At 43.8% G+C, this 21,569-nt stretch overlaps 1 protein-coding gene across 2 annotated transcripts in view; it reads left to right on the forward strand.

Annotated features, from left to right (window-relative positions):
• FBLN1 (fibulin 1) overlaps positions 1 to 21,569 on the forward strand; it is a 106,591-nt gene that overhangs the window by 42,253 nt on the left and 42,769 nt on the right. For both annotated transcript variants that reach the window (XM_055000501.1, XM_055000502.1), the window contains exons 11-13: positions 3,152 to 3,277; positions 4,088 to 4,207; positions 8,826 to 8,957. In XM_055000501.1, the coding sequence (XP_054856476.1) occupies positions 3,152 to 3,277; positions 4,088 to 4,207; positions 8,826 to 8,957 (378 nt within the window). The remainder of the gene's footprint in view (positions 1 to 3,151; positions 3,278 to 4,087; positions 4,208 to 8,825; positions 8,958 to 21,569) is intronic.

The raw sequence follows: 21,569 nt of genomic DNA on the forward strand, positions 1-21,569 counted from the left end.
TCCTGCATAATTATTTTTTAGATCTTTCGATAACCTAGTATAGGGTAAGTGGGATGTTTCTAAACTAGGGGGGCAAGCATTGTAGCTATTGTGTAAGGTGTTATCATCTCTTCCCAGTCTAGCATTAAAGTCTCCTCCCATTACAACATGAGCGGCTGGGTTTGTTCTAATCAATTGCCAAATATACATTTCCAAACCTCCCCATGTCTGTTCTATTTGAGCTTTAGTTTTAATGGGGGGGATGTAGGCATTCACTACTAGGCAGTCAATTCCTTTAAATTTCAAAATCAAGGCCATCGCGATTTGATCATACGAAGGGAGTTGGATAATCTTAACTCTCAAGGCCGTTGATACCAATATTCCTAAACCACCCTTGGCTCTACCTCTTACAGAAGGTTCAGCCTGTACCTCATATGAACTATATCCCTCTAACATCGGGGAGTGAGTACACCATGTCTCCTGCAACAATATAACATCAAATTTCTTCATAAGGTTTTTTGCATCTGGTTCTTTTGTTCTAGGCCCCCAACCCATAATATTCCAGGATATTATTGCAATCAAATGGAAAGGGTGTCCTCTCTTCTGCTGTCTCTCTGATAGTCAATCAGCTTCTATTACATCCAGTGTCCTATAGGGGTCTTGATAGACACATCCGTTTTGGGTGAGGGTCTGCTGTCTTTTGTAACTCTTATAGCTGGCATCCTTATGATCATTCTGACTGGGAACATGGCTTCTGGTGTCAGGCCCCTTCCTTTGGGGCGTATTATCGCCAGTTTCTTCCTCTAGCTTCTTCTGTTTCTGGTTTGGGCTTGCACAGTCCAGCAGAAGATGATCCATATCGTTGTTGGCTTTGCTCTGGGTAGCCCCCACAGTCAAACTGGCTTCCGTTGCTATTTCCATCTCCTCCTTTGCAGGCGCTTGATGGATTTCCACCAGCTTTTCATAAACCCCTCCCATTCTGGAGATTATAGCTGTTTGATCTTCAGGTGGGAGAGTTGCAAAATTATGAAGCAGCTCTTTCTCCTCAGGGTTCTCAAGCCAATCATTCCCTTCTTTGATGTATGGCCTTGTTATTTCTGGCCTCTGGGTTGAATTATCATCTCCTTTTATTGCAGGTTCCTGGGGGGATTCCTTGTTATCCGTTGTCATCTCTTTAGTATCACAGGCTTCTTTATTTGGCTGTTTGGTGAATAAAGATCTTTTAATAGTGTCACCAAACACACGGGTAGGGAAAATACCTTTATGCCTCAGGGTATTTCTGAGGGCCAACATCTTATGTGGGATCTTTGCGCTCTTAAATGTAAGAATTATCCTATGTGCTTGATTGTCATTGGTGATGTCCTCTACCCCTTCCAGATCTATGTTCATTCTCCTCATCCTCAGGAGATAACTTAAGTGCTCCACCACTTGGTGCCTGTGCTTCCATAAGTGAATCCTTCCCCTGTACCTGCCGATTGTCAGAGCGATCTTGTTAGCATGTAGGAACAGGCATTGGTCCTGAATGTCTGCAGCTTGCCATTGCCTGCCACGGGTGTTCTTTTCTTCGCAACATCTCCTCCAATTAACCCTCCATTCAGTCCTTGATCTTAGTTGGTTTCCCTCCTTAATTTCTGTGATTGCTCTGCTTAGTTTCTCAAGGTGGGTTTCCATAACAGACAGGGTGTTAAATATAGAGAATACAGTTCGAGCAATCAGTTCAATCATCATCTTAATTGTTGAGTCGTCCTCCCCTTCGTTGGATGCACTTGGATTGCAGTTGCTTTCTCTTCCCTCTTCATTATTTCCAATTGCAATTCTTTCATTCTCACTCTCTCCTCCTGTCTCCTGATCTTTTCCCTTCACACCCTCTTTGCCCAGTACAGCAAAGCGGTTTGTTACTGGAATATTATATACTGTCTCGTCCCTCAAGGGGAAAAACTCACTTATCTTTGTCTGTTTACAGATAGGCATGGTGGCGTCCTCCTCTTCAGTGCCGCGAGGCCTCTTTAAAGCACCCATCTGTCCTCTATTGATTTCCTTCCTCCCCTGTCTGTCCTCTCTTCTTTCTTATGGAGCGTTTTATTTTTCAGTTCCTCCAATTCTCTTGGTTTATGCTGGCAAGTAGCTCACTATCACAGTTAGTCTGCTACGGAGAGCACTCCCACTCAGTGCTGGCTTCAGCGTAGCTTTGCTAAAATAAAAGTCAGCTAAAGATAATGATTCAAAATACCTCTGAATGCCTCCGGAGAACCACTGTGATACTCAGGAAAACACAGCTACAGTTTAGGAAGGCTGTTTAGGAAAGCTGACGAGTTTATAAAACAAATCTGAGAGAGCGGCACGGAGCTCAGCATTAAGCGTCTGAGCCAGTCGCCATCTTTTCAGCCCTCCAGGGTGATTGTTGTTGTGGGGATAATAAGAACATACTTTGTAAACCGCTCTGAGTGGGCGTTAAGTTGTCCTGAAGGGCAGTATATAAATTGAATGTTGTTGTCATATTATTTTGCTTTTATAGTAAGGATGCATGTTCAGTTGTCTTGAACAATTTTTTTAATAGCACATTGATTGCTCTATGGCTAGGTTTCACTGTTTAAATAATTGAACGATTGGTGCCCCTCTCCCAGCAATAGCCAGCTGATTCTTTTTCATTATTGTTGGTTTAACCATTGCAGTTCCATTCATTATGTAAGCAGAGACACAGAGAACAGGGCTTGGGAAGAGGATCTTAACCGATGGTGGGTTGTAAAACTAAATACATCTTTTTATTTAAGTCCAGTTGCAGCCCAGGGCATATGATCCTGGAGCATTGACTTAAAAAAGAATAACGGTTTGGTGCCATGTTGGTAATGCGAGATTTGGTCCCATGTAGCTATGCTGATCACGTCATTCCTGACCATGCAGTGTTGGGATTCTGACACTGGGACAAGAATGAATCCAGCTATCCTACATTGTTGAAGGGGCTTGGGAATGAGTCTTGGAACAATGGATTTTCAGGGGCTTTCATGCAATTTTTTAAAGCTGTATGAACTGGGTGCTAAAGTCCAAGTTCTTCTCCGAGTCACTCATCTTGTTTGTGGACTGAAGTTCACAAATATTTTAATGTGCCTGATTTATCATGCCTGCTCTATAAACAAATCACTACCAAGATTTCTGCCTACATTTATTTCCACAGATGTGAATGAATGCCGACGATACCCAGATCGCCTGTGTGCTCATAAATGTGAAAACACACCTGGATCTTATTACTGCAGCTGTACCATGGGTTTCAGACTTTCTTCTGATGGGAGATCATGTGATGGTATCACAGCTTGTTATCACAGCTTCAACCACACTGCTGTTGTGCAAACCTGTGCCAGAGAAATCAGATTGTCCTGCACTGCCAAGCATTTTCTATTGGATGTACAGTGAATAGCTCAGTTTAATCTGCACACACTCTTTCAGATATGTACATTGTGTGCAAAAACCCCACGTATATGTTAGAATAACTGAGGTGCCACTTTGGCCGTGCAAACCAATTTGAGTTGCTGGATGTATTCATAATAACAAGAAGATACAGGCTTTATTTCGAAGAGCTATTCTTGAACTCCTTCATGCATGATTGAGGTGTTTGTGAGCCTTGAGGTGTGGTAGGGCAGCAGTTACAAATTTTTGGCTGACAGATGCAGAGGCCCATTCTTGAGCTATGCTTCTTTAGTGAGGCTTCAAAGGTTGACTGCCTCTGACTGTGGAGGTTTCCTTTATTAACTCACCTCCTCCTGCCATACATTTCCGATGACACATCCCTGTCGTGTTTACTGCTTAATGTGTCCTGTGGTGCAGAATGGTGGAACACCGTTGGTCTAGATCACCAAAAGAATGGCCATGTTTTTAAAAGCCGCCATTGAGACTAGATGCTGAGGGGATTTTGCTGAGCCAGACTATTTGTATACATTTTGATGACTGATGTATTTATTACCTTGTAGAGCTGAATAAGGTCAGCTGGCTATATAATTTTGTTCTTTTGAAGACTTACCTTAAAAAATGAAAATGTGGTTGACAATCAACCCCTTTTTCCTCCCCCTCTTAAACAGCTACAGTAAGGTCAATGTTGTGCTTTTCTTGGTTTTAGATTTGAATGAATGTGAAAGTAGTCCCTGTAGCCAGGAGTGTGCCAATGTGTATGGGTCCTATCAGTGCTATTGTCGTCGGGGATATCAGCTTAGTGACGTGGATGGGGTCACCTGTGAAGGTGAGTAGCAGTCCTTATGTTCACTGTCCATTTGAACTTTTTAAAAAAAAATTAAAAATTTATTTATTGGTGCAAAACAAACAAGAAAAGAAAGATTTTTTTAAAAACAACAACAACACTGGCTACAAAAACATTATTGGCAAATCTATACAAAGGTTTCCAAATATCTAAAAATAAGTCCATACATAATTTCCTTCTATATGTGACATGTTCATATGTTGATAAGCTTATAAGGTCTGCAATCCAATAAATTATAGGAAGTGGGCTTTGTTCTTTCCAGTGTTGCACTATAAGTCTTTTAGCAACTTTTTAGCAACATTTCCATTGATCATCAGTTAGGTTCCAAGAGATAGGCAAATAGTTTAACAGTATGTTAACATCCTCAAAAATAAATCAGTATTCTAATACAAAATTAATATGACTAACGACTTCCTCCCAAAAGGGCTGAATGATTGGACATGTAAAAACATATTCTTAAAAGATGCATTTTGTGAGTTATATAGCCAACAATTAGACAGTGAAAAGTAAAGGACTTAATCCTTTACTGAAAAGGCACTGTGGAGTCCAGTATACCCTAAACATAATTTTTTGCTGAGTAAGTCACAGCTTAATATCCATAGCAGCAGCAGATACAAGGCTTGAAACCTTATCCCCTTGCTTTAGCAGAATTGGACAATCTAGCTCCCTTTTCCATTCATCTCTGAGATGCTGTGTGCCATATTTATTGACCGTCATCAGATATTTATATATAGATATTGTAGGTTCCTTCTGTATTGATTCAATAAGAGTTTCCAAAAGTGGTGGAGACTCTGAATCACTCAAAGCTGCCAGGCTGTGTTTGAATACCAACAAATGTTGCTATGTAAATATTGCCATTCAGCAGAAGTTGAGAAAATGACAAAAACTCATCATCATAGCCTATCGGTTGATCTAGGGTAAAAATTCCCTTGTCTGTCCAAACCTTCCATAAAAAAGATTTCTTCCCTATTTTAAAATCTTGATTGGACCATAATGAAGCATGTGAGAATGGGTCAAATTGATGTTGCTGTGGCGTCATGTGTCGTACTTCTCTAGCTGCAGAAACCGTAGGAGGAACAAGATCCATTTTAACATAAGAAGGCCCTAATTCATTCCACTTAAAAAGTGGCTCAAAAAAGAGGCCTCCAAGAGAGCCCAAGATGGATACTCCAACTGAGAGGAGAGATCCCGATTATTTGTGTGTGTTGACAGACATGCCTGATGATAAGCACGAAGGTCTGGAAAACTAAATCCTCTTTCATTAATTGAAAGCTGCGTCCTCTTTTAAGAAATCTTAGGTGGTGCTGAACCCCACATAAATTTCCAAACCAAAGTAATAAATTTATGAATATATCTACAAGATATATCAAAAGGAATTGTGCACACAAGATATATAATTTGAGGTACAATGTTCATTTTGAGTGTATTTACTTTACCTCACAGTGACAAATTTAGAATTGCTCATCTATCCAAATCCAAGGAGATATCCAAAATCAACTTATTAAAATTCAGCAAAATCAGGTACTTACTATTCCTTGGAATCAGTATTCCAAGATAAGTAATAGCATCTGGGCACCATTGAAAATGTCCATCAGTAATTACACTCTCTGATATAATGTCTCCCAGTGGCATCAATTCTGATTTTGTCCAATTAACAGAATAATTCAAGAATGGAGGACTGAGGTTCTGAAATAAATAATAAAAGATCATCTGCATATAAAATCATTTTAAATTCTAAAGAGTTATATATAAAGCCATGTATATTATTACTTTGTCTAATAGCACAAACAAGGAGTTCCAAACATAGGTTAAAAAAAAGAGTAGAAAGAGGACCTTTCAAGAGGAAACGGTGCACAAAAATTACCATTGGTCTGTACTCTAGATCTGGGGGATGAATAATCTGTTTCAAACATTTGTGAGGAAAGCCATATTTAGTCAGCGTGGCAAAAATAAATTTCCAATAAATTTTGTCAAAAGCTTTTTCAGCGTCAAGTGAAATAATAACAACTTGATCAGATCTCTTCCTGTTTAATGCAATCACATCAGAGAACCAATCTACAATGATCAGAACCCTGCCTGCTGTATATAAATCCTTCCTAGTCTACTTGTACCAAAGTTCTAATAAGTTTTTGAAGTTTGTTAGCAAGAATGGCAGTTAATATCTTAGTGTCCTCATACATTAAAGAAACAGAACAACAATTTGCACCTTGATTATGGTCTTTGCCAAACTTTGGAATTACAGTAATAGAAGGATCCTGCAATAACACTGACAAATACACCAAATTCAAAAATCTCATTATATAATTGATATAATTTTGGAATTAAAAAAATCTGAAAAGGTTTTGTACCATTCAGTTGGGAACCTGTCTGGTCCTTGAGATTTTCCAGTGCTCATATTCATCATCATCAGCCTAAATTTCACCCTAGCTGTTGCTGAGCAATATCTAAACAGGTAAGATCAATGTGCGAGAACTGTGCTTCCAAGCCTTTTCCTAATGGTTCTTTGCCCTTACTATACAATTTAGAATCAGACTTTTGAAACTGTAAATTTTTTTCAGTAGAGCTAGTCTGCATTACATCCTTCTCATCTTTAATCAAAGGAATATAATTCTTGTTCTTTTGCTGCCTTAAACAATGAGATAATAATTTGCCAGCTCGCTCTCCCCTTTCCCAATATGACTGGTGCAAATACGTCAAACCATGTTTTGCTTTAACTGACAGTAAGTTGTTCAACTCACATTTAACGTCTTGTAACTCTTGATAGAGGTCTGTATTGGGAGATGTGGCAAACCGAGTTAGCAAATAGTCAGTCAGTCAGATTTATTTACAGTTAAAAACCAGTACAGACTTGTAAAAAATATAAGTGAGTATCATACACAAAATACACCACTTCATAAAAATAATTATATAAATATATAATTATATAAAAACTTGGCAATATACATACAAAAGTGTGGGCTTTCAGGGTTAGAAATAAAAGCAGATGTTACTTTGCACATTCCCTGCGGATTCTACAAGCCGCGGCTAAAAATCTGGCACTAGCCAACGTGATCTGGGGGTCAGCACCTAACAGGAGCTTATTCGTTTGCTCAGTGTCAGGGAGGCTCGAAAGCTTCTTCAATGCAGGTTGGATATGTTTTATACGTATTTCATGGTAGAATTTACAAGCAAGCATGATGTGCTCAATTGTTTCTACTTTCCCTGCCTTGCATGGACAAACTCGCTCAGAGTTAGCAAATATTTTGGCTTATTTTTCATGAGCATTTCTTCCCTTTCTCTAAGCTTCTTCTTGTGAGAAGCATATGCAATAATCATTCCTCTGATGAAAGCTTTACAAGTTTCCCATTCAGTAGCATGGAACTAGCAGTTCCTTTGATAATATTAAAATACTCTGAAAGCTGTCATCAGTGTTTTAAACATTTCATCATTGAGAAGAGCAATATTAAGATGCCACAGACTGGATAATCGAGCCCTATCTGGAAACTGGAGGACTAGTAAAATGCGGGCATCAAAAGTACAGTATTTGAGAAAAGTGATGTGTGAATCAGCCTTTTGGGTTTAGTTAAACTGGTACTGATTGCTGAAATTATGAATAGTTTGCTGTGCTTTAAAATTGCATAGTTTACTTTAGCTATGGGGCAAGCTAGCATGGCTATAGAGACCAGATTTGAATGAATGTGTAAGGGAAGGACACATTATTAATAAAGATGTTTCTGTTAACAAAGTTTCTAAATATGAGTCTTAGAGGATGTGAACACCACCAGAAAAATTACAGTTCTTAATAGCATTCTTTTAAATTTCCACAAGTACTTTCCAAATTTAGATCTGATTTTGCTTCAGGTAAAATTTGATGTGAAGTTACTGAGAAATTATATGACTTTCAGTAGAATTCTTCAACTTTTCCTCTAAAATCTCACAGAAGTTTCACCTAAATAAGGCTGTCCAACTTCACATGAAATTGGTGATATTTCTGCCACACAGAAATATCTTCATACACATTTGCTTTTTATAGTAACAACAAGTACAGCAAGTATGCCAGTGACCACGTAGGAGCCATCGGACTGGGCCTTTAGCCTTTAGGATTTCTGCCATTGATCCTTTAAATACCTTTGCTGGGCTTATTTTATAAAACATGCAGCAACAGGCTCCAAGTTAGTTACTCTACTAGACAGTCCCCCTCCTCTAGAGAATTTCCTGTATCTGCTTCTTAGGGGAAAGCCTCTGCTAAGTTTCATAATCTGGGGATAAAATGGGTGTAGTCACCCGATTTTCCCCAGAGAGGAACTTGGAATAATTTAAAGCTCCTCACACCTGTAGCGTGTGATGGCGTTTCAGTGGAGATGGATCAAAACTCACCATGGTTCTGATGAATTTGAACACGTCAGCATAGCACCCGAGAGTAACTCTTTCTTGAGCCCAGCCTACAGGGCACAGTGGTCTCAAAGCCCACATATTATACCTTGAAGGTTCCAGAATCTGCTGGGCTCAGAATCTGTCGGGAAATATGCAAACCCTGTGCAAACCTGGATGAATACAAGAGTCTTGCAACAAAGCAATGGAGACCTTCCTTCTGTTTCTTAATTTGGAATATGCTTTTCAGATATTGATGAATGTGCCTTACCAACTGGAGGACATATCTGTGCCTTTCGATGCAATAATGTTCCAGGGAGTTTCCAGTGCACTTGTCCCTCTTCTGGTTATAAGCTGGCGCCAAATGCACGGAATTGTCAAGGTATGTGCAAAGGTGATGCTCATAAAAGGCTAGAATTGCAGAGCTGCTGGGTGGACGGATCCTATTTGGGAGACAAGTATTACTTCCCAGGTCTTGAGTCCCTGAGCAGGTTCTCCAATACTGAGGGTGGTTTCCTCTTCGTCTGAGACCCAGCCCTTGTGACTGATGTTGTTGGCCCTTAAAGGAGGCTTTGAAGCTGCCTTCTGCTAATTGGTTACTGGTTTTATTTCTTTGTTTTACTGGGAAGAAGGGCCACTGGACTTTTGTCACTGTGACCACCAAAATGTGCTGACGGTATTTTGTTCTTCCACTGTTGTTTGCATCTTGACCGTACAGTGTCCTGCCCCCCAACCTCTGCTGCTTACCTTCAGAAAAAAAAATATTTTTTACAGAAATGAACAGTTTCAGCAGTTTATGTACCTAAAATGCCCAAGAGAACTGTCCACACTAGAACAGCCTCAAGGCAAGCGTGGTGGTCACTAGCCACACATTTCACATATGAGCCATTGGAGCACTGCACACTTCCCCTGTGAGGCCACATTGAATGACTATTTTAGGCAATTACAGGAATTGTCCATCTGATTAAGAGAATCTCCAACAGTGATTCTTTAGATCCTTTTAAGGTCTCAGAGAATGGTAGCCATCCCAGAATGGTTAGACTCGTCCCCTAAACATCTCGTAGGCCTCCTGAGTCTAGAGAATCTCATGCCTTCTCTAGAAGGGGAAATACAGACCAGCAGCAGCTGTTTGGTGTGTAATTTTGCACTGGTAACCAGCTGATTGTGTGTCCTGCAGGTCCTATTATGCTGTGCTCACAGTTATGTGTATCTAGTATATGGTGAGTCCAGCCTTCCTCCAAGAACCTTCAGGGTGGTGCATCCCTCTACCCTCATCCCCTTCATTTTATCTTCACAAAAATCCTTCATGAGGCTGAGAGAAATAATGACAGCCCAAGGTCACCCAGCAAACTTTCATTGCAGAATGGAGAGACCTGAGCTGAGTTCCACACTCTACCCACCACGCTGTCTTTCTAAAACTCCCATTCCTCTGGTTTCACCTGAGGTTGAGTCCCATGCTAAAGAGCTCCAGTCTCCACAGAGAGGGCTCCAGAGGGACATCTCAAAAGCTCAATTCAGAGTGTGCTTTTGGCCTGTCAGATAAGCCTCCAGCATATTTGCCATGCCCTCAGGTGTTTTGGGTTGTGAAAGTATTGAGTCTTTGAGTACGTGCAGAGAAAAACCAGTATTCTGTTGCTTTGTTGCTAACTGCTTATCTTCCAAGCTAGGTGTTTTGGTTACCAGTTCCTGCTGAAGCCTGGGAACCCAACCTTGGACTTAATACAGAGACTGAGCAGAGCTCTTTTCTCCCTCCCTTCCCCTCCTTCCAGGCGATGCGCACCAAAACCTCCAATGGCCTCTCCTTCCCACTTGGGGGGGGGGCGTGGAGACAGTGGCCTATAATTGAACCTGCTTTAATACTTTTAGGTATTCTGGTCAATTCCATTGTTACAGCTTCTTGAACTGATATTTTTCCTAATAAAATCATCTTTAAGTCATACACAAGAATGATGCAGTGAAGTGATTGAGGAAGTATCTGGCAAGACTTGTCATTTTGACCAGAATCCTGAACTTGCCTTTGGAACCAGAGCCCTGAACCCCATTACCTGCACCATGGCAGACGGAGCGGAAACCTGAAGGACTACCAAAAGACCACGCAGAACTGTGTGGGCTTGGTGCTGAGGCACTGATGGGACTTGGAATGATACCAGGACAAAGGAGTAGTACCCCACTGTGATTGGCAGTTACACTGGACCCACGCTGGATCCCGCGCGGGGCAGCGGCGAGAAGCGAGTGGGGCTTGATGGAGCACTATATACCAGCTCAGCTCTGGGGAAGGCCAGCTCCATACCCTGGTTGGAAGACACTCCACCAGGAGCAATCCTGTACGTGGCAGTGGACCGAGAGACGAGGAGACGGCGGAGAAGTCAATGGAGAAGTATTTGCAGACAGAGTCTGTTCTTAGACAGAGGATCCCCTGGAGGAGAAGGGGAACCAGTGCCGGGAGAAGAGGAGGCAAGCCCTATGGCAGCGCTTCGGGAGGACTTACAGGTGATGAGGCGCGACCTACTTGCCCTGACAGGACTCAACCGAGGCTTGCTGCAAGCAGCCGCCCAGACTGCCCAAGGACCACCAGAACCACCGACACCTGCAGATGCCCCGTGAGGACCGAGGGCACTTGGGCCCTTACCAGAGGGGGGACTGCGAGAGGGAGGAGAGTTCCTGGCCCTGCTGCCGCCCGGGTGGCACAACCTGGAGGCTCGGTTCAACGGCGATCCTGAAGAGCTAGGATATTTCCTGGTCAAGCGGCAGAATTTCTCAGGGCGTGGGGGCACACCTTCCTGGACGAAGCCAGCCAAGTAAACTATTTAGGGTTCCGGCTGGAGGGCCCTGCAGCGAAGTGGTATGTAACCCTGTATATCGCTTGAGCTCCGGAGTTGAGAAGCATGGAGGCTTTTGTCCGAGCTTTGAAGGTGCAGTTTGAGGACCCCTCGAAGAGGAGAGGGTGAGGTTCAAGCTGAGAAGTCTACAGCAGGGAAACCATCCGGTGTGAGAATTCGCTAGAGAATTCAGGGAGTATGCGGCCAAGGTGAGAGACTAGACAGAGGGAGTGAAGATCAAATTCTTCCATGCAGGGCTGAACCCGGATTTGGTCACAAAGGCTATGGTGCAAGATGATCTGAGGACTCTGCTGGGGTGGATCCAACTTGCTTGTGAAATCAAGAACCGAGAGCAAGTGGTCAAGCTGCTGTGGATGCAACATCAAGCGAGTCAATGCAAACCCCCTTCAGACGCTGGAGCCTGAGGGAGAAGATGTTCCCGAAGTCCCCTGCCAGCTGTGGAGAAAGCTCACCGGATTAACCAGGGCCAATGTCTGCGGTGCGGGGGAGTGGGTCATTTCACAGCCAATTGTCCAGGGCAGAGAGTGGGAGCCCCAGAGTGAGGACAGAACCCCAGTGGAGCCACCGAAGCCTGTTAGGAAATCGGCGCACCAGAGGGGACGTAGCAGCTACCAGCTTGAAGTTGGAGGAAGAGTTGGAGTCGTCTAGCAGGAACCCCTCCAGGAACAAGGAAGACAAGACCCTGCCGGCGGGAAACGAGGACAACCTGCTGTGAGGGGGCCTTGCCAGCAGGTCACAGAGGAGCCAACACCCCAAGAGGTGAGACCGAAAGGGGCCGTGTTCTATTTGCCAGTTACCTTGATTAACCCTCAGAGAGGGACTCACATCCGAGTAAGAGCCCTAATTGACCTACAAATATTGTTGCTGGTTGTCAACACTCTTGAACAAGCGTCACCGAAACAGGAGTTCAGCTTGTGCCCTGTTGAGTGGTTGATAGCTGGGATCCTTCTCCCCTGGCACGTCCGTTTGTTTTCCTAGGATCTCCAGCTTGTGGGACAGCTCTCTGCCTGCTCACTGCCTCCGAATCCTGGAAGCTACTTTAAAAAAGAAAAAGAGACTTCTCTACTTCACATTTTTGGACTTTCTGTATATTTGAACTGCACAGTGGGTTATTCTGTATATGTTATATTCTGGATTCTGTATTGTGAGCATTTTGCCATTTATATAAACCTATTTTCAATAGGTAGTTGTATAAATGATTTTTGTGTATGGTGCACAAAATTTTGCAGGTCTGGTGACCTCACCGCAGTAGGTTTTGTGTTTGCAGATATCCACTAGGAGCTTGAGTCATAAAATCCATAAATTTATTTTCCTTCTCTGGAGCCATAGGTGATGCAACTTAGTCGGGAAACTTCCTATAGTTGGAATTGTATCATCCAAAGTTATTAAGTCCTTTTGTACAATGTCAGTTTCCATCCGTTCCTCAACTAAAGGTTCAAAACTAGGATTTACTGAATCAATACGCTTAACAATCAGAGGCTTGATAAATGAGTTCACAAAAACCTTCACTGGAAAAACTCCTCTAGCACAAAACCTGTTTTTCCATCTATGAATCAAGGAGGGTATTCTGGAAGAAGCAAAAGTAAGTAGAACCTTTTGAACTTGGCTAGGAGGATTAAGTTGCTGTATCTGCATGAGATCCACATTAGCACGCTTAGTCTTAAGCAGCGCGGACAGATGGTTTCAAATCAAGTCAAGCAAGCCTTTATTGGCATATATAAAATATAAAATTTTAAATACAGAGACTCCATACAAAATGAGATCAAAATACAGATAGGAGCAGGGCAACAGGGCAGCAAAACCAGTACAGAATATTACTTGTCAGGGCGTATAGCCATGGCACTGTAGAGAAACTTAGCTACTATTTCAGTTATTTCCCCATCTGGGTTGTCAAGCAGGAACTGAACCTTAAAATCATCAGAAAACTCTGAAAGTTGGGCTAATATAGGATGTAGAAGATCCCGGCGTGTCGCCAGATAAAAAGAGCACTGGAGAAGAGCGTGGGAAACAGTTTCAACACAGTCAATCAAACAAGGACAACACCTGCTATAGTAAGGAATCCCATGAAATCTGCCAGATAAAATGGCTGAAGGAAGAACATTAAAGCTGGCCAGAGAAAAGGCTCTACGTAAACTGGGAGCCAAGAGTTGGTAAAGGTAGAGATGGTTTCTAACCCTGTGAAAACACGACCACATCGGAGCCCGTCCTGAAGAATTGCATATTGTTAAACATATTCTTTCAGGTTTGAAAACTAGTTGGTAAGTATTTTCTCTCAGCATCTTTTCAGGGGAAAAATAGTGACCACCTTGATTTTTACAGGCACAAACCAAGTTAAGCTGTGGCTCAGTTTCAGTCTGGGTCCCGGTGTTACTTTGCATCTTCTTGCGTTAAGTCCTATAGATCAACAACCTCTGTCCTTAACTGTTCAACTTGATTGAAAATTTCATGAATATACCCAAAGATCCAATTCACTGTTCTAGCAGTCAGGGCAAGCGGGCTACACTCCAAAGATATAAGACGCTTTATCCATCAGAGGAGACACTCTGTGGTTCAGGGGGCCACGCCTTTAAAGCCAAACTGCCATTACTCTCCAAAGTTTCTTCACCTCCTTCTTCCCCGACCAATGGTTAGTTGTCTCGACATTGTAAATATAATTCCCACTCACACCATCAGAGACAGGGAAGAAATCATCTAGTTTGGATTGTTTTAAAGCCGGAGCACACAGAGTATCATCCATTTCTCTTGTGAGTTTGCCAGGCGCCGTAAGTCCTCTAATGAGACAATAATAGGAACAAGGAACACCAGGGGGAACAGAAAATTGTCAAAAAATAATCTGTATCTCTCTATAAGGGTAGACTCCCCAAAAAGACACGTTATTAGGGAGGCTAAAAGTCTTCAAGGCTTCAAGGCTACTAATCATAAGCGGCCACTCCTGGCTATACCTCATTAAGGTTACTAACCGTCGGCTACATGCTAATGAAATAGCAACAATAAATAATTAAAAGACATGCCAGACCCTTCATGCCATTCAAGGTCTCTCACCAAAGTGAGATAAAGAATAAAACTCCTACTAAAATATCTTAAAATACTTCAAAACACTTAAGGTTACAAAGCATTAGCTGCAGCCAGAGAAGACGTGGCTCCTTTCTTCTCCCTCCCTGTGTCTTGTGACACAGCAATGAGCCCTGGACTTTCAAGCGACATTCCTTTCATGTTCTGTTCTAGTGTGACGTCTGCATTGACAAGCAGTGGCTACAGTTGGCCCTCCAGACCAGAATCAGGAACCAGGATGACAGCTTTGAATTGGTAAACATATTGAACCTGGTCCTTGGGACTCTGGGGGTTACATTTGTGGGGGGCTCATCCCGGATTTATTGTGTATTTGTGAAATAGTGGTTGTTATATATTATTTTAAACTGCTAAGCCACAAATTGAAATCCCAAAGATTGAATGATATGTGCCAAAGTATTAATGTAGACCCTCTAAAAGCTATATTGGTTACCCAGTTGGCTGAGAAATATGATGCTGAAATTATACAGAGGACTTTGCAGGCTATTGAGGGTTTGGGTCAGTGCAAGGTAAGAGAGATGTCCTATAGATCTGAAAGCAAAACCTATGAGGCTGTGATTGAGCTGCATGTCCCAACAAGTACAGTACAGGTACCTTCTAGCCTCCATACAGAGTATGGGCAATGGGAGCTTGTGAAGGGTGTAGTTTCATCCCCTACTCAAGATATAGCGTTCATGGAGAAGCTCTCACAATTTTTAGAAAAGGAAGTGAAAACTATGGCTGACATGGAGGGACTGTTACCACCCAAACCAGATGCCAAACCAGAAGTGCCTATAGCCCATATAGAAATGATACAAGCTATGGGACAAATGCTAGGAAAGGTGATGCAGCCCCGTCCTGAGGCAGTGCCATATCGGAAGTTGCTACTCTTCTCTGGTGCCACACCCCCGGTCCAGGAGAGGAAGAATATAACACTTGGGCCCAGCATTGTTAAAGTGATGATGCAAGACTGGCCAGTACCAAAGGCTGAAAAGAGAAGATGATTATCTGAGAGCTTAAGGGGCCCTGCCATGGACCTCATCCACAGCCTAATAATAAACAACCCCCAAGTCAGTATACAAGAATGCTTAGACACTTTTGGGAGTGTGGAGGGCGCTGAGGACTTACTGTGGCGATTTAAGACTACTATGCAAAGAGAAGGAGAGAAGCTGTCTACATATCTGCAACGGGTGGAGAAAATATTGCAACAAGTAGTGCAAAGGGGTGGTATGATCCTTGAGCGAACGAATCATGAGAGAGGTGCTCAGCTCCTCAAGGGGGCTCTATATGATGAGTTTCTCCTAGTGAATCTCCGTCTGCAAGATCAACAGAAAAACCCACCAAATTTTTCTCAGCTGATGAGAATGATCCGAGAAGAGGAAGAAAAGCAGGCGGCTAAAGAAGCTTGCAGGAGGCAGGCTCAGCAAGCTGCCAAGTCAAAGCAGCCCTTGGCCGTGACGCTTGTAAGTACCGTGGCTGAGTCATCTCCTTTGCATAGCGAACCTGTAACGGCGCTCCAAGGCCGGAGCGTCCCCAGGAACCCGAGGAGGTTCCAGAACAACCACCAGCAGCAAGTTACTAGGGGACCAGCCACGGCAAGCCCAGCGGCGCAACAACGGAGATCCAGGCAGTTTGTCTTCTGCTACAAGTGTGGGGAAGATGGCCATATATCTCTTACCTGCCGAGCTCCTGAAAACCCTTTCCTTGTGTTGCAAAAACCCCGTGCTGCCTGGGACCATCAGGGAAACGACAATCAGGCTTGCTGAAGGGGCCACCCAAGTCTGAGAAAATTTGTGGCCCCAAGACTAAAGGCATAATGGGCAATGGATCTGAGTCAAAATGCCAAAATTTCCCCCTTGGCTTAGTGGGTCCCTGGACAGAGGTCCCAGTTAAGATTGAAAACAATACATGCATGGCAGTTCTAGACCGTGGCTCTCAGGTGACCATTATTTTCAAATCTGTCTATGACAAGGTGGCACCCCACATACCCATTCAGTCATTGGATGGTCTAGACCTCTGGGGGCTCAGCAATTCAAGTTACCCCTACCTTGGCTATGTTGTTGTTAAGCTGGAGTTCCCAGAAGAAGTTGTAGGAATAAAGGAGGAGTTGTCTACCATGGCATTAATCTGTCCTGATCCCAGTGGGCTAGCGATGCCTCCAATAGTAATTGGAACAAACTCTCACCTCTTCAGGGTCCTGGCTAAGTACTGTCAACAGCGGGCTGGAGATGGCTTTCTGGACACGCTGAAGATGCATTCTTTATGTGCTTCAGTCTATCGGCAAATCACCCAGAATAAGGCAGAAACCTGACAGCCTATAGGGGTCTTGAAACTTAAAGGGAAATATTCTGTTGTGATACCTGCAGGTGTGGAACTGGAAATTCAGGTGGTTGCCTCAGTCGAAGATGCAGCCAGAGGAGCTGTCTTGCTAGAGCAGCCTCAAGAACCAGGATTGCCTCCTGGGCTGATAGTAATGGCCGGACTCCTTGATCTGCCTCAAAGCAGGAATGCCAAAGTGACTGTGAGAATTACTAATGTGACTAAACATAATATGGTAGTGAACCCAAATCAAAGAGCTGCTGACCTATTTGAAGCTAAGCTTGTGGGACAAACTAGACCTGCATCTGCAGAAGCTGGGCTCAAACCAGCTTCAATCAGTTTTGGAGACTCTTCAATACCAGAAGCCTGGAAAGATCGTCTAAGAGAGAAAATATGCCAAAGACCCAATGTATTTTCATTGCATAAGTGGGACATTGGAGCAGCCAAGGGTGAGGAACATCATATCCATTTGACAGATCTGTCTCCTTTCCGCGAGTGCTCATGGAGGATTGCGCTCTCTGAGACTGAGGATGTCAGGCAACATCTGCATGAGTTACAAGTCAATGGCATCATCACAGAATCACGTGTTCCCTATGCCTCCCCAATAGTGGTAATGAGAAAGAAGAATGGAAAGATAAGAATGTGTGTGAACTACCGTACACTGAACAAGCATACTAAACCAGATCAGTACACCATGCCTCGGGTGCAGATGTATTAGACTGCCTGGCAGGAAGCCAGTGGTTTTCTGTTTTGGACCTTCGAAGTGGGTATTACCAGATACTTTTAGCTCCTAAAGATAAAGAGAAGACTGCTTTCATATGCCCTCTGGGGTTTTACCAGTTTGAAAGAATGCCTCAAGGTATTTCTGGAGCCCCTGCTACTTTCCAAAGGCTTATGGAAAAGGTGGTAGGAGACATGAACCTCTTACAAGTATTGGTCTACTTAGATGATTTTATAGTATTTGGGAAAACACTGGAGGAACATGAGGAGAGGCTTTTGAAAGTGTTGGACCGGCTGGAAGCCCATGGATTGAAAGTGTCTCTTGACGAATGCCAGTTTTGCCAGACCTCAGTCAAATATGTTGGACACATAGTTTCCCAAGATGGTATCAGCACAGATCCAGACAAAATTAATGCCCTGCTGAATTGGCCCAGGCCTCGGCATTACAAAGATTTGAAAACTTTTCTTGGATTCACTGGATATTATAGGCAGTTTGTGCGTGGATATTCAGCTATTGTGAAACCTCTGAATGATCTAACTAGAGGATACCAATCCAGCAAAATGAGCCCTCGAAGGAAGCAAAAGACACGAATAGCCAAAGGGAGGCCAGGGAGCTTGTATTATGATTCAGTAGAGCCATTTGGTGGCAGATGGGATAAAAACTGTGAAACGGCCTTTAAAGAAATTATCCATCGTCTGACTGAAGCTCTAGTGTTGGCCTTTGCAGACCCAAGTAAGCCCTTCATTTTACATACAGATGCGAGCACATGTGGACTCGGAGCCGTGCTCTATCAAGAAACTGATGGGGAAAAAAGACCTATTGTTTTTACAAGTAGAGGGCTTACTGACAGTGAGACCAAGTATATCATATTCATAAATTGGAGTTTTTAGCCTTAAAGTGGGCTGTCACTGAGAAGTTCCGGGATTATCTGTATGGTAGCAAGTTTCAAGTTTGGACAGACAATAATCCCCTTACCTACATACTTACCACTGCAAAGCTAGATGCTACGGGCCAAAGATGGGTGGCTGCACTTTCTGATTATAATTTCAGTCTTCACTACCAGGCTGGACGAGTAAATGTAGATGCAGATGCCCTATCTCGGCAGTCTCACAAGGATGAATGGACCGTGGTCCCTGAGGAGGGAGTGCGAGCACTGTCTAGCAGGAGTGAAATAGAATCACCTGGACTCATGGAAGGTTGTGTTGCCGAGCATTTAGGCCTTCCCCCCGAGGCAGTGCCATCTATATCTGTGAACCTTATTTCCCTTCAGCAGACACTTTTGCCTCACTTTAATTTAGAAGACTGGAGAGAAGCCCAACACCAAGTCGCAGAAATAAGGAAGGTTCTCCCTTTTCTTCAGAGGATCAGTAAACGTCTGCCTTGTTCAGTACTCCCTTCCTCAGAAGCTGCCCTTGTCTTGCAGGAACGGGACAAATTAAAGGTAACTGATGGGGTGTTGTATTGTATAACATTAGACCCGGTAAGTGGGCAGCGTAAACAGCTGGTATTACCTTGAAGATATAGACCAGCAGCAATGAGAGCCCTGCATGATGATTTAGGACATTTGGGGTCTGAACAAACACTGGATCTCCTCAGAAGGCAATTTTATTGTCCTCGGATGGCTTATGATGTTGCCAGGAAATGTGCAACCTGTGCCCGATACGTTCAGCGAAAGACTCTGCCTGCTCACGTAGCCTTCTTAGAGAATATTAACACAACAGGGCCTATGGAGCTGGTGTGCATCGATTTTTTGTCTGTGGAGTCCGATACTAGAAACTATGGAAATGTATTGGTGGTGATGGACCATTTTACACGATATGCCCAGGCATATCCCACCAGAGATCAGAAGACCAGCACTGTGGCCAAGGTACTGTGGGAAAAATTCTTCGCTGTATATGGGCTACTAGCTTGCATCCATTCAGATCAGGGCCCTGATTTTGAAAGTCGACTACTCAAGGAAGTGTTGAGTTTGGCAAGAATTACAAAGTCCAGAACAACCCCCTATCACCTGCAGGGCAACCCACAACCTGAAAGATTCAATCGTACTCTGCTCAATATGTTGGAGACTCTGCAGCCTGAACAAAAGGCCAAATGGAGTCAACATATAGCCTTCCTAGTACATGCCTACAATGCAACTCGCAATGACTCCACCGGGTTTACCCCATACTACCTGATGTTTGGAAGAGAGCCTAGGCTCCCAATAGATCTGTGCTTTGGTGTATCTGGGGACAGTGATGATATGCAGACTCATCTCCAATATGTAGAAAAGATAAGGCAGCAGTTGCAGGAGGCCTATCAGTTAGCCACTGCAGCTGCCCGGAAAAGCACCGATCGGAACAAACATCGCTATGATGCCCGAGTGCGAGCACATGGTCTCTTACAAGGGGACCGGGTACTGATCAGAAACCTAGGCATTCCTGGAAAGCACAAGTTGGCTGATGGATGGAAGGCTCTGCCGTATATTGTAGTGGATAAGCTGGGAACGTTGCCGGTCTATAAGATCAAGCCTGAACATAGTGACGGGCCTGTGAAAACTCTTCACAGAAATCACTTGCTGCCAGTTGGCCAGCTGCAAGGTATCTCTGAAGAGGAACTATTAGGAGCTCCACACCAGGCTGCCAGGACAACAAATACTAACATGATGCTGAGGAGCCGGAGGAACCGACCAGCTCAGCATTTGCACTGTGCAGGGGATGACGATACCTCTGAATCAGAGGATGATGTGTTAACAGGACCTGCCTTGGGGAATGAGACGTGGCCCAGCCAAGCTGATACAGCCACAGAGAGTGAAGTACCCTGTCCTCTGAATGCCGAAGCAGAGCCATTTATACCCAGGGTAAACTTTCCCCCACCGTTATCTGCAGCCTCGAGTGATTCTGCTGATGCCTGCCATCTTGAATCTGCCATGAGTGACTCAGGGACTGATACTTCCATGCCCCCTGATGAGCCAACTCATATGTCCAATGCCAGCCACGAAACTGACACTGTTGGCTCCTGCACACAGGCTGGCTGTGGGTCCCTCTGAAACTGTGACAGAAAGTTCTGATGTTAGTGTGACTGAGTCTATGGACCCATCCCATGCACTGACCCAAAGCCCAGTCAGAGAGGAGGTCGTGGTTTCCCCTCCTATTAGAAGATCGATCAGGGAAATTCGGCCTGTCAGAATACTGACATATAATAAACCTGGTGTTTCTAGTTATGTGCCTGTTCAACCATTGAAAACATTTGTTGCTCAGGTTTGGGCATGGGTGGATGCAGCTTAATTTTGTTATACCACTCTCATATGTTACAGTTTGTCCGGACGTCAAACTATAGTTTGACGGGGAGGGGAGAGAATGTAAGCCTGTACAGGAAAAAGGGTTTGGGGCCTAGGACCTAGGCCCAAGTAATAGACTGCAGATACATAGACCAGACTAACAGATAACTGAGCTGTACCTAGGGTTGTTTAATTTGCATGTTTAGCAAAGGCCCATGGGGCACGTATATAAAAAAAGAGGTCACCATGACTAAGAGGAGTGGTGTTATACAGGACTAGGCTAGCTGGAAATACTAAAGGGGAGAAGAGCTGCTGCTGCTTGGAAAGCAAAGCTTGCTTCCAAGCTTTGGAGTGAAGATCATCACAGAGCTGAAACTACTGGCTGGAAGAGCTGAACTCTTCTCCCTGGAAGAACTGCAGTAGCTGGGAAGAGCTGAAGAAGCAAGAGCAGGAATTGCTGGCAGCTGAACTCGTTGACTGCTTGAGACCAGCACCCTAGTACAGAGCTGCTCCACTTCGTCTTGCTAGAATAAAAGGGGAACTGCTCCTAGGGCAACAAGCAAGCCCCGTCTTCACAAGAAGAGTCCTGCTGTGGCAAGGCCTGCTAGATATTTGGGACCCTGTTCCAGGCAAAGACTCTGGCCAGATCTACAGAACTGTCTGCACACTTGACCAGGGGGTTGTGAGTAGGACTGTACTCGGGGGTCACTGGTTACTGATCCAGTATTAATAACTTTGGGAATGTTTTCATGGTTGTGTTTAAATAAATTGCATTTATATTTGAACAGGTAAACATATTGAACCTGGTCC

This window comes from Eublepharis macularius, chromosome 16, assembly GCF_028583425.1.
Source record: "Eublepharis macularius isolate TG4126 chromosome 16, MPM_Emac_v1.0, whole genome shotgun sequence".
In the NCBI taxonomy this organism is placed as follows: Eukaryota; Metazoa; Chordata; class Lepidosauria; order Squamata; family Eublepharidae; genus Eublepharis; species Eublepharis macularius.